At 37.2% G+C, this 26,037-nt stretch overlaps 1 protein-coding gene across 3 annotated transcripts in view; it reads right to left on the minus strand.

The window, feature by feature from the left end:
- GABRG3 (gamma-aminobutyric acid type A receptor subunit gamma3) overlaps positions 1–26,037 on the minus strand; it is a 310,237-nt gene that overhangs the window by 128,157 nt on the left and 156,043 nt on the right. For all 3 annotated transcript variants that reach the window (XM_050334198.1, XM_050334200.1, XM_050334199.1), the window contains exons 4-5: positions 15,875–16,095; positions 13,525–13,607 (exon numbers count right to left, since the gene is read on the minus strand). In XM_050334198.1, the coding sequence (XP_050190155.1) occupies positions 13,525–13,607; positions 15,875–16,095 (304 nt within the window). The remainder of the gene's footprint in view (positions 1–13,524; positions 13,608–15,874; positions 16,096–26,037) is intronic.

Genomic DNA, 26,037 nt, shown 5'->3' on the forward strand with positions numbered 1-26,037 from the left:
TTTCATATGGTGATTGCCCAGCCCTCTAATTTGTCAAGGTCTCTGCAGGGCCTCTCTGCCTTCGAGGGAATCAACAGCTCCTCCCAGTTTTGTGTCATCTGCAAACTTGCTTAATATCCCTTCCAGTCCTGTGCCTCAGTTGTTTGTGAAGATGTGAAGAGCACAGGGCCTAAGACGGAGCCCTGTGGAACCCCACTAGTGACAGGTCACCAGTCTGATGTTACCCCATTCACTATTACCCTCTGTGCTAAACCCGTGAGCCAATTGCTAAACCTCCAAGGACAAAGACTTTACAATGTCTCTGGACAACCTGCTCCAATGTTTGATTGTCCTTGATGATTTTTCATTTCCTTCTATCAAGTCAGAACCTCCCCCACTTGACATAATAACCATTGTCACATTAGTTCACCACTTCAGTTCACTGCACTTCAACACAGTATCTACAGATTAAAGAATACAAACATGCACTGGCCATTAATGTGTTTTGCTTTGGTACATGCAGTTTTGTAAGATACTAGTGGGAAGCCACCATTTGGTGGCTGTAACGAAGGACAGTGAACATGATTGTAGATAAAAGTGCAATTAACTCTGTAATCACAGAAACATCACAGTTTTTCTGCTGACCAGTAGTACTGGTCACTACTACATACAAGTAGTGATCAGTCTCAGCTTGCTTAATTTTTGAAATCTGATAGTACCACAGATCAGGATTTTTGAGTGTCAGTTCTGCTAAGCCTTGCAATAAGAAATGTTGCTGTATTTTTCACACAAATCGATAGAAACCTGCAGTAAAAATCTCCCAGATAACTTTGAGGTTTGCAAGCTGCTGGGAACAGCCTTTTATCTTCCTCTCTGCAGTCTTGTGTTGGTTTGACAAGAAATGCTTTAAAGATTTCAAGGATGGACTTTGGAGAAAGGTGTTGGGGACAAAAAGAAAGAAAGGAAACACCATATTATAAAACACTTGGATATTTCAGTTTCCTTTTAATCATAAAAATGTTTATCCAAGAGTTTGTGGTTGTCTTCTCTGGCTGCCAGAAGCAAGCGGTGTTGTCTTATTGAAATGTTGATTTTCAGACAGCTACTGCAAACAAATGTACCATTCAGATCTCAAACTTCCCTTCTGTTGGAAGTCATCACTTTCAACTTCTCCATGCCCATTTGGTCTAGTAGCTTCATTTGAAGGCAATCAGTATGGAAGAAAATACCTGTAAGGTACAAACATACACCTCCTGCTACTTTTTCTTCTTTTTAACTCTAAAAGAGTAACTGACTTTTCAGAATTAAAACACCAGCAATATTGAGTGTCCTAAACGGTTATCACTGTTTTTCCTAAACAAGGTGATATTTTGCCCCCTTTCATATAAATGCATAGGAACTACTTCAAGTACAAAAGAGCTACCTACTATTCTTCCTTGATGTGTATAGTTTGAAATAAAATAAGCTTATTACCTGCACCTTCTGCAATGAAAAAACTAGAGAATCAGAAAAAGTTCAAACTGTAAAATAGTTTGTGTGTGATTAGGCCACCTACAAGCAAAATGAAAAAAATATATTGAGAATCTCTCCATTGTCCTTTTAAGATAAACTTAAAACTAAGCATCACATTCAGGATTCAAGTGCCTCAGGTTGTGATATGGTGGATCTTTCTGTTGATGACCAAAAACTCACAAAGTTAAAATGTATGTTCCTCAAAAAGAGAAGTTATATTTCACAGGAATAACCTCTTTCTAAAGGGAAAAAAAAATTCTTAAAAATTCTCCAGCTGCTCTAACATTCAGCCTTCATCAGTTCAAATGGCACAAAATACGCATACTATACCATTGCAACCCATGGAGACAGTATTATCAACAGATTTTAAAGCACAATTATAGGAAATGTGTATGCAAATGCCAAATCAGTTAATATTGATTAAGGGAAGACTTATAATCATAGCAGCATCAGAGTGCTTCAAGGCCATATCTAAATATTTGATATATATTCCACTAAGAAAAATTAAAGGACAGTCAGTTTGTTCATTTTACATTAAGATTCACAGTAGGATTTGTTCTTTTTTTTGTTTCATCCTGTTTAATTCTATATAGTTTCTTGCATATTGCTTCTTGCCTTAGTAGCTGAGCCCATGCCAGTAATGAAAAATTGAAAACTACCACATATTTGTTTTCTCATCCCTTCTCATTCTTCTAGGTGTGTCATAAGTGGTATGTGCAGAAAGATGCATGCCTGTGAGAGAAAGAGAAGAACAGAAATTGTTTTTTCAGGTTTGTTGTTGTTATATTCATGTTGCTTATTGTTTTACCAAGGACAGAACTGGAGCAGAAGATGGTGAGATCAGGATGGATCTTTTTGTCTAATATGCTCACCTACAAATCAAGGACTGATTTTATTTCAGCCTTTCACACACCATTTTATTCTGTTCTAGTCAAACAAAAGTTTCAATTAGGAATTTAGATGGCTTTAATATATCCTGTGATATGGTATGGAATACCTTGAGTTTAGGGGCCAAGACTAGGAACTTTATTAATTTTTTTGTTGCATGAGAGGCCCATGTCAAGCATGGAAAAGCTCTGATGTGTTTTTCTAGTAAACTGTGTTGCTAAGGATGAAAAATAGGATAGTGATGAAGGGCCTAAATACTGTGAACCACAATTCATTCCATTTTCTGATAATCATTCTTGTTTTAGTAAGGCTGTTGGCTTTCCACCGGTTGTTGTTTTCCTGTGAGAAGAAACACTGATGTCCAATCAAGCTGCCAGAGTTAATCAAAAGACATTATTAACTGGGACCTTCCCTGAGTGGATGCCCTCAGTGCTGACCAAGCAGAAGAGAATGTGCAGCTCGCCTTGCTTACCAGTGCAAAAGACATCAATGCAGGTGGCAGCAAAAGCAACAGGCTGTATGAAACAAGTAGTCTGATTAAGGTTACATTGCTACTGGTGAAGCCAGGAGAACCTCTGAGCTCCTAGATGCTCCTACCCCCATTGGGACATAATAAAGTCACACACCAGCTCTCTCCATACTGCCTTACTTTCCCTGTGAAAAACATTCAGGTAGAAAGAGCTAGAAAGGAGGCCTATTGTCTTCTGCACAAGCTGTTGATTTGGCAAATTGCCCCAGAACAGCATGCACCTTTTTTCTATCTACATACCTCCCTATGTTTACTTTCTTACAAGTGATGGAAAGATTTTGTGGAAAAATCAGCTTTTCCTGAGCTTTAACAGATTAGTATCAAAATTGTCAGAAGTCACATAATAAAAAAATTAGGGAAAAATTAAATTACTTTTTAATATGCATGGCTAACCCAAACATTAAATCATAACTTAATTTCCATTCCACATAAATAATCCCTGTATTTAGATATAAAAACCTGCAGTGTTTCTTAAAGAACCAATTAAAAATCTACATCCTATGGGAGAATATAAAAATACTTGTTTAAAAATTAATTTAAATTTCACATCTTGATGTGTTTTTCTGCTTTGCCCACTTAAATCTTATGATTTGTTTGTTTGTCTGTCTGAGGAGTTATGTGATAGGAAGAGACATAATCCCATTATATTTTGTTTTTAAAGAAATATATGCTACCCACCTAGGAAAAAGGATTAAAATTTTATTCTCTGTCATACAGAATGCCCTTTACATGAAATTAATCACTTTATGGAGGCAGACCTGCACTACATAGCAAGGAATAGAGCCAGGCCAACTTCAGTAACATCTCTCTAGAGGAACAGATAAACAGGGCATTTCCCTAATTGTCCTCTAGCACCATTAGCAAAACAACAATCAAAGCTGCGTGACTGCCTTGCTTCCTTCCCTTTCTTAGCTTCATCAGCACTAAGGATATGTTTTTGTTTTTCCATTAATTTTTCAAGACCAGAAGCAAGAAAAGGATGGGGCCTTTTATTTCACATGTCCAGGCTGCCTTGTTTTTCCAGGCTGTATTAAAAGTAAATAAAATTGATAAGACAAGGCTAATGAGTTGAGGACTTGATGTTTTCATCTTATATTTTGAGTCTGTTATAAGTAAACCTTTAATGGCTTCTACTAACCTTATTATCATCGGTCAGTCAAGCCTAGCAAAAGTAACAAGCTTCGACTGTGCTCTAGCCAAGATGAGTTTAATCTGAGAGTCAATAGTCACTGTTTTTGTTAAACTTCTGTGGCATACTGCATGTTATCTGGCTGACCTTGGCAATTCTGATCTCTCTCCATTCTCCCTTTCTCTTCTTCTCAATTTCTTAGTATTTATTCTGTTCTGACACAGGTTTGGTACTTCATGGTTCTCAAAATCCCAAAAGGTTTCTCTATACTTGGAAGAAACTCTGCAGCAATTCTTCATTTCTTACAAGAGACTGATAGGTTCAAACATTGACACATGGTCTGGAGACACATTAGTGTAATTTTTAGTGTGGTCACTGAGGTGGCCATGGAAGACAATAATACAATCAATTTTTTCTCTTCTTTTTTTATCCACTCATTGCAACAACTAAAGTAATTAGAAAACTACATGTTCTTTGTTTCTTTAAAATTATGACATATATTCTACTAGAGCCCTAAAACAACTTGAGCCTTTCAGATTCAAGCAAGCTTGTCTCCTGTCTATGGATGTGCAAATCAAGGTAGGAGAAGGAAAAATTGCTTGACAGTCGGCTACCTTGACTTGTACTTTCATGTTTTAGGTTATATTTGAGGATGTACAGTTCAGTTACACCAAGGGAGACTACAATGAATAAACACAGGTAGTTGTACCAGCACTTGCAAAAATGTAGTGCTCCAGAAAAAGGAATACCAAATGAGCCTATGATGTAACATCTGTGCACACTCAATGCAGCATGCATTTTGGAAGGTGCCTTAGGAAGTTTTTTCAAAAATTAAGATAATTACCAAAGACCAAAATCTGCCCAATACCCAAAGAGGAGTGAGCTATGTACAGAACTGTTATGAGTTTTGACACTGCAGACTCTTAATCCACCTGTGACTGTTGCCTCTAAGAGCACGTGCCTCAGCCTTCTCATGGTTGTCACTGGTTAGCCAGTCATACTAATTGAGGGATGTACACATTCTCTGACCTTCTTTTTGGCTAACATACTGTAGAGGCCCTTCTTGTCATTCTTTGCATCCCTTGTCAAGTTCAGATCCAAATGTGCCTTGGCCTTCCTGACCCCATCCCTACAGAACCAGACTGCATCCTTGTACTCTGCCCAGGATATCTGTCCCTGCATCCACTGCCTGTGCATTTCCTTCTTGCCCTTTAGTTTGACCAGCAAGTCCCAACTCAACCATGCTGGTCTTTTGCCTTCCTTGAATAATTTCTTACACTTGGGGATCAAGAGTTCTTGTGTTCTATGGAAAGTGTCCTTAAAGATCTGCCATTTCTGTCCCTGAGGGCAGTATGCCAGGGGTTTCTACTGAATAATTCCTTGAACAGCTGGACATTTCCTTTCCTAAAATTCAGAGTCCTAACTTTATTCTTCAACTGGCCCATATCCCTCAGAACTGCAAATTCCACCAGTGCAGGACCACTGTAGCCCAAGCTGCTTCCAATCTCGATGCTCCCAACAAGCTCACTTGTGTTAATGACTATTGCATCTCCTCTGGTAGGACTGTCTATTACTTGGCTTAAGAATTTATTCTCCATGTGTTCCATGAGTCTCCTGGATTGCCTACAGCTCACCATGCTACTTTCCCAGCAGATGTAGGGGTGGTTGAAGTCCCTGAGCAGGACAAGTACCTGAGAGCACTTCTCCAGTAGCTCAAGCAAGACTTCATCAATAGGCTCCCCTGGATCAGGCAGCCTGTAGGAGACATCAACCACAAGGTTCCCATTGCTGCCTTGGTCTCTGATCCTTACCCATAAGCTTCTGACCTGCCCATGGCTGTTCCTCAGAGACAACTCTTCACATTCTACCCATCTCTCGTTGTAGGGTGAACTCCTCCACCCCTCCTTCCTCTCCTATCCCTTCTGAACAGCCTGTAGCCACTGATAACCACCCTCCAGTCATCGATGGCTACAGGCTGGTACAACATTATTACATTTTCCAGCAATGTAACTGTTACAGAGTGACAAAACCAGTCATTCTTTCTAATGCTGAAAAATATGATGAAAAGGAGTGTGACTGTCTCCTCCTGGTGGTCTGTGCATTACAAATATGAGCTCTGTATGGCAGAATTTACAAATGCAGGGCTGCCAGGACTTAACAGTTTTTGGACCAGCATCTTCATAATGATCAGAATCATTTGCAAACCAGTTATCACATACCTAAATAAGCAATTAACAAAAAATATAAATATGCAGCGTATAATAGGTGTTATATTACATTTGAGGGAGAACACTATTTTCTTTCTGTCTGTGGTGCATTTGTGTCACACTGTCAAATGTTTGGTAAAAAAAAGAAAAAGCAAGCTCATATTGGCACATGACAACATGCTTAAAGGGGATTTTAGCTCCAAGTAAACACTGAATATCATGAGATCTGTGATGAAATTAGGGGAACTAAAAGTGATCGTCACATGGCAGAGACTCCAGGGCTTGTTGCTGATACATTCAGCTGTCAGACATGCAACCAGCCAACTGCCTTGCTTCAGCATTTTCTCTTATTTTCTACTGACACCTAAGCATAACTTAGCTACATATATTCTTGCAAAAAATAAATGTCTCTCAGGCATGCTTTCTCTTTCCTAAATTTTTTTTTTTATGTTGGCTGATTTTTTCTAAAAATTCTTACTAATAGAAAATTTAGAAAAATAAGACTGTTTGCTCTGAAAGGTTAGACTACACATGGGATTGTTTAGACTTCCGATCTGCTTGTCTAAATGTAAGTAAGAGCTGGGGCATCCTATCCTTGAGACACAGTCATCTGAAACACAGATCTTCAGATTCTGGAATAACAGCATTTTTTTGGCTCCGAAGTATCCCATCTTCCTTGGACTATTGTGCAGGGCAAAGGGAGACACCAAAGATCCTTGGAAGACCACTGCAAAACTGGGGTAGATGCCAGATTCCTGGAATAGCCTACCATCAGTCCAGAGAGTCTCAGGAAGGCTGTGCTGGATCCAAGATATCATGGACCCAAGATATCAGAAGCATTTTAGGCTTCATTAGTTGCTGTAATTTTACTTAGGGTCTCATTTTTGCTGAAAGTAATGACAGCTGCTCCCTCTCTGGAAGTGACTTCAATCTTGTGGAGAAAAATCTCAAGAGTCACTAAAAAAGGAGAGAGATTTGGTCTGCTACTAGTACAAAACCCTAGCTCTTTGTAAGAAACAGAAGAGCAAAGGACATTACATGAATTAAGCACTGCCACCAACTCTCCCTGACCATCAGGTCAATCCTTAACCTTTTGCTGCTTTTTATACTAAAGAAATATTTATATATTAGTGGCTATCAGATGTAATATCAGAATAATTAATATTACTCTGGTATTAAAACATACTCTATAAATTCAGAACCAGCACTGAATCATGTAGCCATAAATGTTTAGAAAGTTGCCTCTGATATACCTTGAATGATAAGACACAACACTAACAGAAAGAGTGGTGCCACAAAAATACTTCAATATACACTAGTTTGGCATGAGACTACCCTAAATTAGATACAGAAAGTATAACTTCACAGTGAATGTACTTATACCACAGATGAATTTGAACAGTTTCATAAAAATATAGTACATACATGTTGGAGCAATTACATCAAAATTAGCAGAACTTTCAAAATGAACTTGTAATTTTTTTATGAGTCTTGGCTTGGCTATGAAATAGAGTAATAAAAATCTAAAAGATACTTAATGCAGTGTCTCTAATGTATTGAGAAATTTATGGAGTTACGCACAGAAAAGCAGTCGTGGATTAGTCAGTAGTGAGTAGTCAAGGAATTGGATAAATGTTTGACTCCCTAAGAAACAATACATTACTTATGTTAGATATAAAAGAAACATCAGCAGGGAATTTTAGGGAAACCCAAGGAGAGTTAACAACTGAGCAACGCAGTAGCAGATTACATTCAGAAAAGCTAATGAAATGAAGAAGTGAAATTACATAAGATCTTAACATATTTCAAATTCACTATATCTTGGTGTCATTGTAGGTACCTCAGGAAAAAAATGCTTGGAAACATTCATGATCACAGGTTAACAAAAGGAAAGAAGATCCCTATAGAATCATATACACCCCATAAAACTTTACGATGGTCAAATTTTCTTTGAATACTTCCTTGCACGCTAGCCAAGGTATTTGAAAAAATGTGTAATGGAAAGAGTCAAAGAAGGCAACAGAAATAAGAAGATATGGAAATGACTGTGTATGAGAGGGATTAGCAAATGAATAGGAGGAAGAATGTGTCATAGATATGCCTCACATCTTGTCTTCATGAATTGTCACATATGACCCAGTCATATACGAGATACAGGGTTTGGCAGGAAACTGTCAAGGGGTAAATTTTCCATAAATATATTTCTTTATCCTTCTTTATAAGATCTCTCTATATTGACTATTCTTTGAAAAAGATAGATAGTCTTCTGAAGAGAAGGGTGGATGCATACTGGTACCTTAAATTCTACCTTCCTAGAAGAGGAAAAAGCTACAATAGCTAAAATATGCTTATCTCAAAAAATGATTCAAGAATTCCATTGATGTCCCATGATCTAGCTCAGCCCATTCCAGAGTGCACAGATGGAAGCTCACATGTGGATTAAAGCTCTTTTTGCACATTGCAGTGCATTCCCAGAATCTTAATGAAACTCCTCTCAAGATGTGAATATTAATCTATGTTCCTTCTGGCCTGTTCTTCATCAGGAGTAAAATTCTGCCCTCAGACTTTATTAATGATTCTGCTGATGACACATGAGATGAAACAAAGCACAACTCATTCCAAGAAAACCCAGCATTTACTTATCTAGGCTAAGAGAAACATTAAAATTGGTGATGACAGCTAGTTCTGTTAGAAAATTAATGATACGAGGTTCAAAGTACTGATTGCATATCCATAAGAGGTTTCATGTTCAAAGGGGAACGTTTGATTGAACTGAGTTTATATTTAGAAAGATGGGATTTGTTTCTTTCAGGCTCTATGTTATATTTTGATTAATTTCTTCTAAATGCATTTTGCATTTTCTTCTTATTTTTTTTTCAGCAATACTTTGTATACTTTTGTACCTCACTTTATAAAAATCCACAAACTTAACATTTAAAAGGCAAAAAACCACATGTTTTAAGACCTGACTGAGCAAACTGGACATTAATAGCAGGAAATTTTGCTTTCCCCTATTTTAAATTGAACTGAAAACACTTCAATTGTTCGTGAACCTTTGTGTATATATTTTTGTGTTCACAGTAAGAATGGCATGCTGGGCATGTCCACCTTTCCTGCCTTGCAGCAATCCTTCAGTAATGGGCAATGCAGGACACTGTAGACCTTCCCGCTAGGGAAAAGATCAGTAATTGGCTACAAAACGTCATCATTCTTGTTGTCTAAATCTATGGTGCTTTTAAAAATGAGCAACAGTATCTGCACTTCGATCAGTGCAGTAGCAAGAAAAATAAACCACTGAAAACCCATTAATCAATTCAGTCTTTTCTTTTTCCTTGCATCTTGCACTGCAGCTCAGTATTACTGCATCTGGTAAAGCCTAAGGCATGACCTTTCAGATTGTTTCAGACCTCAGGTACACAGCTAGCACAGACTCCCACCATAAATCTCCTTGTACATGATTAAAAAGTTAGTTGACCAGATGCTCAAAACAAGGTGTAATGGGTTTGTCAGGTTCATTTGGATATGGCTGTCATATCTTGTCGCCTGAAGGAGTGTCATGATTGAAGTTAATCTTGAGCACATGGGTGGGGAGAGGAGGTGAGGATTTCTGCTGGTCTGAAAAAATGATGACTTTAATGGAAAAGAGTTCCTTCAAGTAGTTTAGCCATTACTGCCTACTGTTTAATCCAAAATGCTCTTACTCCCTCAGAATAAAAAAATTAGCAGTCATTAATAGAGAGTGATCTCATTATGCTTGATAGCTCCCAATGTATTTTTCTTCCAATGCTTTGTCCAAGCACTTTTGAATTGTTATAATATTTGAGCATCCACAGTACTCTACGGTAGAAGTTCCACAATTAATGTGCTTAAATTCTCATTTCCAGTCTGCCTTTGTTGCCTGTGTTTTATTTGCTTGTGCTGACATCATCTTTCAGAGAGAACACCTCTTCCTTCCTGATGTTTATATGAATCCTAACTACCTCAATAAACTAAATTTTATGGCAGAATACTGAAAGTGTTTCCGCAATGCTCAAATCAGTGCTGAATAGAGATATCTAAGAGAGTTTAATGTGCTATTTGAGTGCCAAAAGCAGCAGAGCAGCCTCCCTTGGTTCAGGAGGGTAAATTAACCTGAATGAAGAATGACAGTGACAGAATATTTCTATGCAACAGCATATAGTACTTTAAAACCATATGAAGAAAGAGTGATTATATAGAGGAAAATCTATGAAAGACTGCTATGCTGGAATCAAGTGACAGCATTGATTCTTTATTCACATTTACATGGAAATGCACTTTCATACCATCCACTGCCACTGATGCCAAAGTTGTAGCAGCTCTGTATTAAGAAATCCTGCTTGCCACATGTGGTTGGTCAAACTAATCCAGTACACAGAACAGACACGAGCTGTCACATTGCATGGCAGTCCAGCATTATGCTATTGGGATCAACTTTTCACATAAAGAATGTGCCAAGTGCACATCTACATAAGAAAAGCAACTACAGACACACACTGATCACATGGCCTAATGATTCACCTCCTCATGTCACCTGAAGCACATGCAAAACTGGTAGAGAGTGTTAAAGAGCTTCAAATTATTTCAATACTTTTTTTAGTCCTAAAAAAGAGAGTAGAAAGCTCCAGAAACTATTCTTAAACAAGATTTTCCACAGAAAGGGGTGGGTATATTTTGTTAACCACTATTAGCACACTGGTATGGCTGCTGTTTATAAGCTGCTGACTTCATTCATCCTGGCAACCAGACCAAGTGGAACTCAGTATTCTGACTGAAAGAAAATAAACTGTCCTCACAGTAACAACAGAGTTAGGGTGCAAATTAGCTAGCACTAGAGGTAAATATTCTAGACAAAATTTAAGATGAATTTCACATTTCTGAAATATCAAGGGAAATTTATATTAAAAATTAGAAATTTCAAATATTAAACTTCTTTGTGTTGCAGAAGTGCAGGGAATATTTTCTGACACTTGTGCTTTTTTGTGCTTGCCTACAGTGGAAAGTACAAAGATTTGTCTGTGTGCTGGGGAACAAACAAAAGGGATGCAGGGGAAAGCAGAGCTGTGCTGTGAATTCTACAGAGATTGTTATTTTATTCAAAGACATATATTTTGGCATCTCAAATTAGCTTGCCCCCTCGGAAACTTTTCAGAGAAAGCAGTAATAAATCATTGAGACATTCATTCAGTCATTCACTTCACAAGTCCCACTGAGTGCCATGTATCTACAGACTGCTATGAATACACACAAGACTGAAATACAACCAAGTTATGTAACAAACAAATCATACAGGAGTTGTTCTGGATGATAATAATAATAGTGGTAAAATTGTTCAAGGAAAAGAACACAATTCAGTATAAATCTAAAGAAATAAACCCTTGTTATCAACATGATCAAAAAGGTTGACAGAACTATAAAACATTATTTTAATATTCCTCCATGGGTTTCTTCATCTGGCTAGAAACTACAAAGGAAACACATAGAAACTGTGACACAATCACATTCTGATTTATCCTATGTAATCAGCATCTCCATAGACAGTAGTAAATGTCTATTGGTAATATATGTTTTCAAGGGCAGAAAGGTTCTGAGCTAATAGATCTAAATTGGGAAGAACCTTTGCAAAACAAAATATATTCGGAACTTTGCCATGGAGTAGAGCCTGATGGAGTTCCCACTGATATGCTCACTTTAAATAAAAATCACAAGCATAACTTACTTGCATTCAACAACTGTCTAGCTACTTGGAAATGCAAGGTTTGAAGCGAACTTCTCTGTTATTAGAGTTCACTTGGATATTACTAGTGCAGGACTAATCAAATTTATGTGGTAGGTTTAATTAGTATCCTTGGACTTAAACCTAAATTTTAGTAGGTTTAATTAAATCCCTGGGATTTGATTTTTAAGGTCACACACACTTTTCCCAGTACCTCAACAAAACAGCAGATTTCCACAAGGTAAGAGTAGCTTCAAGCAGTAACTAAAGACAGCTGAGGTGCACACAGTTCACTGACAAGTATTCATTAGCAGGAAAGCTCATTCAGGAGTTATCTGCCTCTTGTTCAGTTGAGTATGCACATATTCCACACACCTGAATTAAACATATCGCTGCGATTTTCTGCCCAGGCTCACTTATATACGTAGATAATAAAAACGGCAACATAGTGATAATATTTTTGGGGAAAGGGAAATGTTTATATGACAGGTTTTTTAAAAATATTTTCCTGGGGAAAAAGAAAAATATACCCTGGAGCAGCTGAAATTCAAATCTGTTTTTGATTGAGGATCCCTGTTTGTATACTGTTTATAAATGGAAATCAATACCATCACAACAGCATATTTATTATGAAGACATTCAATAATGTGATTCTCCTACCACTTTAAAAGATATTATGGAGAAAATCTATTTTCTAAATAGATAGACAAAACAATACATTTCCCTTTCATTTTTGAAGAATGCATATCCTAAGACTTGGAGTTTGTCAAACTAAAATCTTTAGCTGAAACTCTTTTAAAAATGTTCACGCAGCATTTGCATTGTGTGGCTTTGGATTACAAAACTGTGCAGGTGTTCCCATGAGCAGACAGTGCTCAAGTTTTTTTCAAATGAATCTGCATGAAGAGAACTTTTCCACAGTAATGTTGGACCTCAAGATTAACTCACTTGACTTTTGTTTTCCATCCATTTCACCAAAGTGTTTGTTTTGCCTATTAGGAAAGTTTTAGACATACCAACAACACTACATACAATACAACATTGGGACTACTGGACAAGCTGAGCAATAAAAGGAAAATGAGATTTACAGTAGTTGCACCATTTACTTTTATTATGAAACAAAGAGGTATTACTATGCTACATGCTGTAAACTCAGATGTTCAGAGATTGCTGGGCATTCCCCAAGCTGTGCACCTCCACCAGAAAACTGTAATTTCAATTCTCATTTACATGTCCCATGATTGTATAGAGTAACATTGCACAGACTGGTATGAATATCTGCTCCTGCTGAGAGTGTGACTACAGTATCAATTAGAAAGGATGATTCTGGCAAAAATAACAGAGTAAACCTACAGAAGACTTCGTGTTATAAATCCATTGACCAGAAATGCAAAATATGAAAACCAAGATTCCCTGAATATGTGAGCAAACCTAAATTTCCTATACCTGTTGGGGAACAGTTGATCAACCTGACAGAAATCAGAAATAAACTCATGCTTCTGCCTACTAGTCATGTACAACAATAAGGCATGAAAGCAGCACTTACAGCTAGAGAATATCAGAGGACATGAGTGTTCATCCATTGGGAAGTTGTGTAGCTGCAGCTGGCACTCAGCATTGATGGTAAGCCTGTGAAGAAACCAAGTGTCTGTTACTACATGCCAGTGCAGTGAACAGTCAGAGGAGGAGGCTGGGAAAGCTTAAGTATCATTCAAGAACCTTTCAACATCCATAAGTAAGGCCTGAAAAGAAAGAACTATATTTGCAGACTGTTTGTTTGCTATTTAAGCCTGATCCAAAGCAATGATAACTACCTAAAATCAAGAGTTTCTTGATCCCAAGAAATCTCCAGACAATTCATCATCAAAGGACCTGGGATGAAAACAACTATTCTTTACAAAAAAACCCAGGAAATACAGCTGATGTGATGGTGTGTAATTCCACAAAATTAAAAGCTCATAAAGAATTTTATAAAAAATGTTCTCCACATATACTCATAGTGTGAATTTAATATCCTTTCAGTCTCTTTCAGCTGTCTCTCAACATATTTCTATATACCATTCTATACTGTACAGATCCAACAAACAGATCAGCAGAAACATCTTTAGTCCCACTTGAAAGCTTGTTTTACATGACATCCCTAACACAAAGGATACTATGAATGGAGCTAATTTTAAAATTACTAATAAAAATTAATAACCTTCAGTTTATTAATAGTTTACAAGGTGAATGTATTTACCCGGGGAGATAGAATTCAGTGCTAGTTTATTGCACAATCTTTTTCAGGAAACACTACATAATTGCATGCTGGAATTTGTGCAGCAAGTATGGGTCACGTGGGTTTTTCCTTTTGGAAATGAAATAACAAGCTAATAGACTGGATGGGGAAAGGTTTGTGTCTCAGATTTAGGATAGCGCACAGAAAACCCCTGTCCTGGAAAAGGTCACCTGTGAGGAATTTAATAGTGTTATTGTGCTGACAGTAGAAGAGGACTTCCAGTGCTGCAGTTGGAGGGCATTCACATCCAGAAGTGGGCAGGGAAGAGGAAGGAAAGGCCTGGACCTTGATTGAACCTTGTACTTTCTTATGAACACATAGCACCCATCAATACCTGACAGTACCAGGGCACACAGTAGTTACCTCTTCTGTGTCATACCAATTCTGACACTTAGGTCAGATAAATTTTGATTTACACAGTGTTAACAACGGCCAAAGATCATTCTAAAATTTTTTCCTGTGTAAAAAGGAGATTGACCTGAGGGGTCAAAAAGTACTAAAATTCTTTTCATAAACTAAAAATGCTCATTCCAATGGGTCAAGTATTACCTCTCTTTTAGCTGTTTAATACAAAATTTGCAGTCCATTCATCAAATAATTTCTTTAGTGATAGGTATGTAAGTCTACCTACTATTAGATAGATACTTAACTTGCCCTGAAATACTGAAGCAGGCCTTAAAAGAAAAAAACAACAAGAACACTTAACCGAAAACCCCTCAAAAAAAACCCCCAACAGTCCAGCCAAGAGGGTATTGGAGCTGACATTGTAATCACAAAGTCTAAAATTTGCTAAAGGCAACTGAAATAAGTAAGAGCACCTCACAGCAGAGCAAGCCTAAGATGGAAAGGACGCTAAAAATATCAGTAGCTTTTCCAGCTGTTTATTTCCTTCCTTATTGTTTGCCAAAGACTTTCTATGGACCCCAACTGCTATTGCAATTATGATAGGAATATGCTGTTGCACCAAGAGGGCTGAACACAATCACTGAAGAAAATGTACCGTGAAAGGGATATTTCTGAAACTGGTTTGTGGAACATGGCTTATGGTACAACTCCCTTCTGAACAACTTGTCTCTTCCATAAGTAAACATGTATTTTGATTTCCACAGGGTTTTTTTAATGCAGATATATAGTATACTCTCTATATAAATATTGTATATATATATTGCATTTCTAACATCATATAATTTATCTCTAATATCATATAATTGATGGTATCACAAAGATTAAAAAAAACTCTAAAAACTTTTTCTCTAGCAAGTAATGAGATGTAATAGATTACCTTTCAGCATGGCTTATTCAAAGAGTCAAATATCAGCATGAATTTAGAATATCAGCATGAACCTAGAAATGCTTTTTCCAGCCCTGGTTTTATGGGACTACATTTTATTACAAGCACTAAAAAAACCCAACGTCTGCAATTTAGACATACTATTTCTAAGACTTTGTTTTTTAAAGCTGGCGGTACGTATGTCTGAATATTGAAATATTTGTACAGCATGGTCAGGTAAGGTTCAGGAAGAAAATATCTGAGGAGAACACAGACACTGCTAAAAATTACTATTGCTACACCAGAAGTGGGAGAAGTTTTGAGCCCTGCACCTTGCCAAGTGCTCACCTGAGGGTGTACAAGATCTTGCCATCATTCCATATGCGAAGGAGTTGGTTGGGGGTGGTGATCCAGTGAGCCTCTGCTGTCTTTGAGTTACGAAATATCGTGTCTGGGATCCAGATCAAGCCAACCATGTTGCTGTTCAGAGTCAGTATTTTCATGGTGCTGTTGAAACGAAGACGGCTATCTGTCCACGTCTGGGCAAAAAATACATCAATTTGATATTCCTGCAAAGAAAGTATGACACACAAATTGAAATTAGTTCCATACTTCCCGCTGCTGTTTGGTGTTTGATTAGGCCTGTTTTGGTGTAGAGCCACAGGATACATTCTTGCCAATGGAGCTATGCTTTCTTTTTGTTTTGCTGCCTGAGGAAATTTTCCTTTACCTTTTTTTCTCCCTTCCCCCCCCTTTATTTTCAGCTCTAGCTGCTTTATGAAACAGGCCAAACATCTCACTTGCATGGTGCTGTGCAACAACAGTTTCTGCACAAGCATTTTTTTTTCCATTGTATCTAAAAAATCACAGCTAAAGGTACAATTTGCAGACTTTGTCATAGGACAGACTGACAAAAGAGATGTAAAAGATGAACAGGACCAACACACATAAGCTAGAGAGTGGTAAATTTCCCTGAATATGCCTTTTAGGGAGGAGGTTATGTAAATTCAATAAATTAATTGTTCTGTTTGCTAGCAATTGTCCAGACACTGTTTTTCAGGTTACACTTCAACAGAATGAAAAGGTATGTTAGTGCTCCTTTACAGACACCTCATGTACTCCTAATGCTAGGGGTGGAAAAATTGGTCCTGAATAGGCTAATACCATAATTTACATGAAATTCATCCTTTCTTTCACTTGATGTTTACTACTGTGTTTTTGTAGGTAAGCCCTGATAGAAGGTATAAATGCAGAAATTAAAATACACATGAACAAACAGACAAAGTTGCATAGCTGAACATTTTAAACATGCTGATTTATGCATTTAATACCCCATAGAAGAAACTGTATTTTAATTTTGTATTTGAATTGTGAATTCCAACCACCAGAGGCTGGGAAAGGTCGTGTTACATTTGTTTATGTTCCTCTTCCTCTTTTCAGTCCCTGTAGAAACAGACATATGACTGCGTCACGCAATTCCCTCTCAGTATCGCAGGTGTGGCTGCATCCATAACAGGGATGGTGTTTGTTGATGTGACAAAAAGTGTATGCACTACAACACGGGCCATTACAGAGGCTAGGAATAATCCAAAAGAAAACAACTCGTTAGGACCCCTGGTAGATGAACTCTTGCTATATCTGAACAAAGGAGAATTAAGGCTATGTATAAAGTCCAGTGTGTCTTTGACCACTCTGAACTTGTTTTTATTACCTTTTTGTTTGCCTGTTCTTAAGTTTTAACATAACAGTATTGTATTTTTTTTTTTTACAGATAGTAAATAAAGGTTGCAGTCTGAACTGAGGACAGTGATTTTGCTGAGAGCCACCAGTTTCTCCTACGCGATTACATTTTTGTCAGGCCATCCTTCCGAAGGTGATGTTATAACACCAGGAAATCTAATTCACTGGCACTTTAATCCAAGTCCAAAACACACTTTGGTCCTCTCATCTTTAGATGGTAAACGATCAAAAGGTGTTAGCACGTATCCAAATACCAGCAGTAGATTACCTCAGGAATTAAAGCCTAGCCACCAAAAGCATTAAGGACCATTTTCCTTTATAGCTTATCTCACTACCATTTTTCATTGTATGATTAGCTTTATTTTCTCAGGGAAGATGACAGATTTGAATCTGAAGAGACTTTCATATTGATGACATCTTCACACATGTGAAGCATGCAATGTAACATACACAGTGTACCGTTATTTTTCAAAAAGTGCACCCTTAGTTCACCACATTTTTGATGGCAGAGCACTGATCTTGTTTCTTTACAATCAGCTCCATTTTAGTCTTTGGAAGTGTAGTGAAATTGTTTGGTACATTCAGTTTCTGTAGAGAGGAATATGCCAGACATGTCTATGGGTTTCTCCAAATGCTGAGAGAGTAGAGTTGCTTTTTTTAGCTCACATGTGAGAATCTGTATTTTTAGAATCAAAGACCATTTGTATACAGCTGGCTAATGACAGTTCTGTCTTTTCACAGGACAAGTTTTTGTGTGATATTCATATTTGAGCTTATTTTATATGAATGCTTCATTTTGACTAAATTTAGAAGCAACCATAGTTTCTTCCTAGTTTATCATACATATTTAATGATTTTTAGGATTTGAGATAATCAGGATTTCTACTCTACCAAAAGAAAATAATGACTTTGAGCTCCTTAACACATTGTCCTGAGAAGGTACTGCAGCTAGATCTGAGTAAAGTGGGCCCTAGGAGCAGTATAAATGTAACACTGTGGTTTCTGTTCCGGTAAATTACTTTGGCTAAGAAACAGATTAGATTAGTCTGGAAGTAGGGTCCTGCTAATACCACTGCCCACCTCCCGTTTGTTATCTTCTTATTACTGCAACTAGAATGTGCCAGTAATGATTATTATTCAAAATATCTCTGCAATGGAACACTGTAACTCCATTCACCTTAATAAAAGCACTTCAACTCAAATCAAATGGATCTTTTGAATTAATTAGTTCTGTAAAAAACTCAATTTTTCCTTTTGTAAACTGAGGTCAGAGAAATCAAAGCAACAGCTTAAAAAGCAAAGTTAAACTGTTGGTTGCAATTAGTTGCATTGACTTTTTAAACACTTTTTTTTTTAATTTAAAGTATTTACAATGCTGTCAGAATGTACAATCTACAAAAAAATATATTCCCAGTAAAAATACACATTTCCATATAATATCTGAATTTCAATTCTCTCCATTAATGCTTTTTAGAAGTCAATGTTACATCAGTCATACTTTACATTAATCTTTCGAATTTCTTCAGTCTTTAACCAAGAAGATAACGGGTATGATATTTATGTATTCACTCTACTACGAAGGGACAGAGGTTGCTTTTGAAATTGGCACTCAGTTCTTCTCTTCTAATGGTTTTAAGCCTATCCATATTTCAGGAAAATTACCTCTATCTTCCCTGACAACAGATACTCCATTCTCAGTGAAGTCAACAGCTTCCATATGTTGCTTTGCACAAAGCTGGTACAGTGATCTCCAACACACAGCATCCAATAAGTAACTGCCAGAAGAAAGGTTTCTGTGTTGGTTTTATATACAGATCAATATAGTATAATATAAGAAAAGAATGCTCTTCATTTGCTAGCTAATATCTGCCATTTTAGGTAGTTATGAATTGTAACGACTGCACTTAGAGTTCAGACAAGACATCAGGTTTCAGTGATGTGACATCTCAAATGAAGGCATCGTACAACTCTACAATATTCTTTATGTTCTGTTCTACCACTGCATCAGAAGTGTTGTTAATATTCTTCTGACTCTTTATTTTCATTTTTATTTTTACTTTTTTGGTAGCAACCATTGACTACTGCAATGAACAGAGAAAGAAGTCAAAACCAGCAAAATTTTCAACAAGACTTCTTCACAGCAGTAGAAAAGTAAAACTGTGTTCTCCATTGAATGCTAAGGTTATATACAGCAAATTTTTCTCTTACTAAGTTGTCTTGTCTTAATGGTACCTGGTTTGCCATAATAGCAAAACAAACTCAAGACTTTTCCTACTTATACCACATATTCACACTTTGCCTCAACACATTAACTGAAGCTATGCTCCAGAGCAGCCAAACTTTCAAAAAGGCATTCTCCTTAAGAAGGGACAACTCCAACAGAAGAAATAGGTCTACATGTTAACATGAGGGGAAATTCTAGGGAAATCTTATTTCCTTTAGTATATATGCACATTTCTGAACTAGTGTTAAATTTCACTGATGGCAAATTAATTATAAACTTGAGAGGATTGATAGAAGTATAATTTATTATCAGTTGTAATGGATTTCATTTTGTTTGGCTTTAAAAGTAAATTCATGAACCACACTACATGTTAAATTTCCCAGTCTTAGAAACTTCACTGAAATGAAAACTTTCTGGAAAGAGTACATTAAAACTATCAGTTTATTTGTATTTTGTTTGATCATATGAAAATATAAAGCCTCATTTCTTGCAGCTAATGTGTATCTCTGTGTGAAATGCCTTTGTTTTCTTTTTTACCCTCTGATGATGAATAGTTTATTACCAAGAATTTGTCATCAGTTCTTTTTGCAAATTACGCTTAACTGAATGCTTTATCTTATACATCATGGAAAAAGACAGATTGTTCTACCTGCAAGACTTCCACTTGCAAGAAACACTCAGTAAAACTTGAAAATTATTAGCGACATTGTGTCACTAAAAACCTCTTTATCACCTTCTATGAGTCTATTTTGAAAATGGTATTTTAAATTTGGCACCTGACAACATTCTCAACTTCCAAAAGAAACTCCCAGAACCAAGAAAACAGATTATGATCCTTTCACAGTACAGTATGCAAGTAATTATCTCATGTAGAATATTTCTTCCCAAATTTTACAAGTTCTCCTTTAAATCTGAAACATTTGCTGAGAAAAATGACTGAATGAGACAAAGAAAGCTAGATGGTATCTTTCTGTTATGTGGTTATGTACAGAGCAAGAAGCTAAAGACAACTTTTCTTTCCTACTTCCCGTGATTTGTGGATGGGGGACACAACCCAGATTTAGCAACAGAATTACCTGCAAATAACTGTATATAGTCAAGGTTCAAACTACTCGATTTTAGCTTTTTTATATATATATATTCAGATATTCGTAATGCGGTTTCATTAATGCCTTGAAAATAACCAAGTCAGCAGTGAACTGCTTGCCCTTCACCTGTGTAGGAATGATAATGATTGCGAACACCTTGAAAGTGCCATTGTTTGAGCCACCTGTAGTCACAGAGAAAAATACATGGTTTTCAACCAACTCTTTCATCATTTTCTCAGTCAAAAGAGCCACCAACCTGCTGTTGAAAATAAATGAAGCTTTTCTCCTTTCATGGGGTATCATTTTAGCCCTGGAAAATACTGTTTAATTGGCTCTCACAGTCAGGTAATGGATTTGAATGACTATGGATAATAGTATGGCATGACTTTGTTGCTTCTGCCGCAGCCTTCATATTTTCTGGATTTTCACAATTCTTCACAACAATAAAACCAACAATATCGAGATTATTTTCCTTGGAAAAAATGTGAGAATTTCTTGCAAGATACTTTCCAGGTTTTTTCCAATGCCTACCAGACAACACACCATCACTACAAGACCCATTTCCCCATAATGTAGGATGTCCTTGAACAAATACTGTTATCTATTCTGATTGATTCAGAATTTATTTCTCTAACTCTTCCAAAATGGTGGTTTTTGTTGTCTTTGTTTTTTGGGTTTTTTTGTTTGGTTGGTTTTTTTTTCATTGTAGAGCCTATATATTGATTGGTGATGGAGCGATACTGTCTTTGATTAAAGCTGTTACTGGCATTTGTATGAGGCTGGTACTCAATCAACTGAAAACAGCTAGACAATTAGAGTCCAATTTAGATTATGATTATTCTGTACCCTCCCACCCACCTTGTATAATATGCCAACATACCCCAACACACTACAACACTGTTCCCATAAGCTTGGAACTAGTCTAATAAACTGCATAAGGGAAAAAGATATCCTTTAATTACCAAAGGGCTTGGCTTCACCAAAGTGGGTAATCCTGTTTGTAAGTCTAAAACTGTTCTGGAAGTAAGTATTAAACTTTGGTTTTATAGTTCAGTTCAAACCATTCATAATGAAGTATGCTTAGAAAATTAATAATGGTAGAATGCCTTACATGCAAACAGTACCACAAAAATTTTAAGCATTATGGTTTAAAAGGGGACATGGGATGGGGCTGTTCAGGGAAACATGAGAGAAATGGAAGAAAAATCTCTGAAGGGTGGGAATCTCCCCCTTACTACACTCAGCCATAGGCCACAGGTGAACACACAGAGAGATGTTCTTTCTTTATGCCCTTGTCATGCTTGTATTAGAAGTACAAAGGCAAGGGTTTGAAATATTGTATTTTAATAGGAAATGTCCCAAATATTAAAGTGACAGTCACAATGTCTGTTTATTTAGTCTGCAATTTGATGCACTTGATAACAAAGAGCATAATCTCTGGAGAGTTTGAAGTTCATTTTCAATAAAAGTATATTTTTGCAGCCCAGCTCACCACTGAAAGGAAAGTTCAATCAACAACTGAATTGCCAAAATTACCCTGCAAAGGGCTGTCTGATTGATTCAACCGCCTCTTTAATTTTGTGACAAATGAGTGAAAGAGAAAATGCTCCGTGAAGTATGAGATGAGTGGTTCCCCCTTCCTGAACCAGTACATTCACACATTTGACATAAAAAAACCCAAGCAACTGTCTGGAGCACAGTGCACCTTCAGCTTCCCTGATTCAGCCCATCTTACCGTGGGCTAGAAGGAGGAGAGAATTGTCCTCTGTCCATTGGAACATCTTCTGAACAGACTTTTGATAATTTGAAGAGGTACAGGCCATGCTCTATTTTTGATATTGATGGAAAAAAATACTTCCCCAGCAACTGCTACATGATGTGTGCTGTTTTTCCCCAGATTGCATGGTGCATAGATTATAAAAAGCCAGGAACTGTGGCAGTTCCAGGAGAGCCCTAGAAGGCTTACTATGTTACCTTAGCACTATCGCTAGACAGCTGCTGGCTGTTTTTTCACCCTATTTGTTTCAAATTCTAGTTCCAAAAACTGGTAAAAACTTCTCAGGTATCCTGTGGAAAGAAACTGAAAGTACTGGAATGGTCTACCATTTTTGCAGCAAAGCCATTTTGAATCTTTCATAGTCTCATTTTGTGGAAATAATGCAAAAAGAAATAAATGAAATCTGCAGGAGAAAACGCAGTAAAATAAAGAGTGTATTTCATATGCAGTGTATAGTCAAAACTCTTGTGGTGTCATTAAGACCAGCACAAGCCTTCTGTGAGAACAGTAATTCTCACACGTGAGTCCTGAAAGTTTGACTTGCTTTCAGCACAGCTTGGGATGAGAGGAGTAGCACCATTACGGCTGCCTGTAACTTCTTCCTAAAGTGTCTCTGCTAGTCTAGAACTTTATGTTTTCAGAGGCTGCCCAGAAGCTAAATGGGCAGGATTTACTTCACGCTGCATACAACACCAGGTTTTGGAGCCTGAGAGACAGCATGTCAGGGATCACTTTCCTATTCGCCACTAGTCTGCTTTGTTTCCACTTTCTGTGCTTCTTCTCCTCCTCCAGATCCTACCCTTATTCTTAGTAGTCTCTATTCAGAGTGGAAAATCTAAGAAAACACTTTCTCACTTTTGGGTTTTTTTCTTTTCTTAAACAGAATTTATCTTTCCCATCAGTGTTAAGGCTGTACCTTCAAAAGATCCCCAAAAGAAATGCATAAAGAATGATTAGGTTTACAGTCGTAATAAAATATATAAGTTTGAAAACTTTCCAAATCTTTTTATGTCCAGGAAGAGTTTCAATAACTTGCTCAAAAGACTTTCAATAACTTGCTCTTTTGTGAGAATTTGCTTTGATACTTTTTTCATAGTGTTACAGGCATGATAGTTTCATGGCGAAAATACAACAAAAAAAGCAAAGTCAACATTGAGATTGTCACCACAGATATAAGGGCTATTCAGGTTAGCATTGTCAAAATATTTCAGCAAGTAGTCTGAATTGTCTCCATATGAGTGCTGAATGCTTTGAATCAGAAAAATAAGAAAAAAGCTCTTTTCATCACTGCCTCAGCAGGAATCCTGGAGTAAGAAGGATGGAATCTTGCCTTCTTCATTACAGTATTACCCTTTGCCTGCTCAAGGGATTATTTCACTGATTTCTTGTTATTATAAAGAGGGAAAGACAGCTAACTTCACACTAAAAATAAAGTATGCAGTTATCATGCAGCATTTCCTTTCTCTGGGAAAATATTTGTCTATCTCATTCTGCCTATTTTGGCTCTTTGGAGGCTAGCTCCAGTCCTGCTGTATTTCAAATAAAGTCTTCCACTCAGTTAAAGGAAGAGACGGAGATTTTTGTTTTGGCCCATCCCCTGACATTCCTTCATAACTTCTCTTCACTCCGCACTGATGGATTACCTCTTCTGCTTTGATCAATCATTCTATAGTCAGAAACACAGCATGAAATTAAAAAGAATGCATTTCAAAAAACCCAGCAGTAAATCTATTCTCTTCCCTTTTGGTGGAAGACTCCTCACACTTGTTAAATACTGCTGCTTCCCATTTCTTTTCGGACTCTTCCATTGGCTTCTGTTTCTCTTAAAGCATTCCCAAAGACATCCTGATTGCTATGATCATTCCACAACCGCATTTCCACACCCTCTTCTCTTGGTGTGTCAGAAGGGCTAAAGTTCATGTCCTGTTTCAGGCAGGGCCTGCTGAGAAGCTTTGCCTTTGATGAGATATAACTATACGCTCTTAAATTGGCCTACTTTAGAGAAAGGGATGCCCAATGCATGCAAGGAAGTCACAGAGGAAGTACTTGGCAGCAGGCAGACTTGATCACTCTCATCTGATGAGCAATGTTACTCAAAGTGCTAATCAGAATAGTCACTTCTAAGGAGATTGCTGCTGGGAGGAATAATATTGTTGGGATTGACAGAGAAAGCACAGTGCCCACTCTTACTTGTAATTTAAGGCTTTATTAAGACAGCAGACAGGATGGAATTTGAAAGAGAAAGAGAGTGATTCCAAATGCATGATTTAAGAAACTAAACTTGTGAATTTAGTATGACCAGTGCACAAGGATAAACTTAAGTCCTCTGGAAATAGTAAAGAAATAACAATGAATAATCTCTATCAGAAGAAACAAAGAAAGAGAAAATTAAAAGTCTGTGAATATATGTCAGTTGAGGTACTTAATATAACAAAGCACATTATGAAGATCTCCTAAGAATACTAGATATCTGAAAAAAAACCCCATAAAACAAATCATAAAGATACCCAATAGTATTCACATACTACAACAGAAGATGTTGTTTAGTTCTTGAGGCATTACCCTATTCAAAAAAAGAGCTATATGTCCTTGTTCACCAAAAAAAAAAAAAAAAGCATTCTCAACAACTACACACAAGAAACCTTTTACTCATAATCTCTATTAAAGAATCTCTCACCAAAGACGTGGAGGAATATTTTGAAACATCTTTTATGCCATAAGCAAGCTAGAAAAGGAGAGGTTACTATGATGTTTTTACGTATACTGTCATTTCTAGCACAAGATTAGCTGTAAAGGAATGTGATGAAAAAACAGACACTCAGGGCTGAGGATCAGGTACAGTCTCACACGGAATCGTGAGTAAGAGGCAAGATGGTAAGGAACATTTACAAGGAGCAAACAGCAGGTGGCAAAATCAGATGGGTAAAAGTCCTGTTCCAGCTGTTCCCCTCCAGTGTCATTTTTAGGGTAACTCCTGAGGCAACATTGTATCTTAAAAAACCAACCACCACTCTACTACAGTACTGAAGTGTCCCAGAAAGTTGATGTCTTACAACACTATGGTTGGGGGGGAAAAAAAGTTGTAACTTTCTTTTTCTTTCTCAGAAGCTGAGATATTGAGGAAATTTTTGTCTTCTCCAGGATGTAGCAAGGTTACAGCTCACCAGAGATTTAAACCCCGTTCTTTCAAACCCTCCCCCATTTCAAACCATCCTGCCACCCATTAGTGAACATTTTCAAGGGTCAAAATAAATTCCACATATAATTCCAAATTTGTTGTGCTTTTCCTCAAAACAAGTACTAACTCATTGATTGCATCCCCACAGCTGACTAAAGGGAGACTACACACATAGCTCAATCACCACACACTCAATCATTCACCTTTTTTCATTGCTGGCTGACTTCCTTACTCTGTTCCTCCTTGGATAAATCTGCCCCAGAGGCAGCTAAAACTTAGAAATGGAGACATATACCAGTTGGTGCCACTCAGCCCTGGAGACAAGTATTTGTCTCTGGACAGTTTTGTGATCTGGGTAAGTCTATTCTGCTGAATCAAACTCTACATTTATTACAACACAAATAGGATCCAAAAGGGCAGTTTAAAGTGTTGGATGACAGAAATCAAGGAAATAAATGAAACAACAGTGAGCACGGGAGCTTATATCCTATATCCAGAGAATGT

This window comes from Myiozetetes cayanensis, unplaced genomic scaffold (assembly GCF_022539395.1).
Source record: "Myiozetetes cayanensis isolate MyiCay16 unplaced genomic scaffold, myiCay2020 scf5-8, whole genome shotgun sequence".
Taxonomy (NCBI): domain Eukaryota; kingdom Metazoa; phylum Chordata; class Aves; order Passeriformes; family Tyrannidae; genus Myiozetetes; species Myiozetetes cayanensis.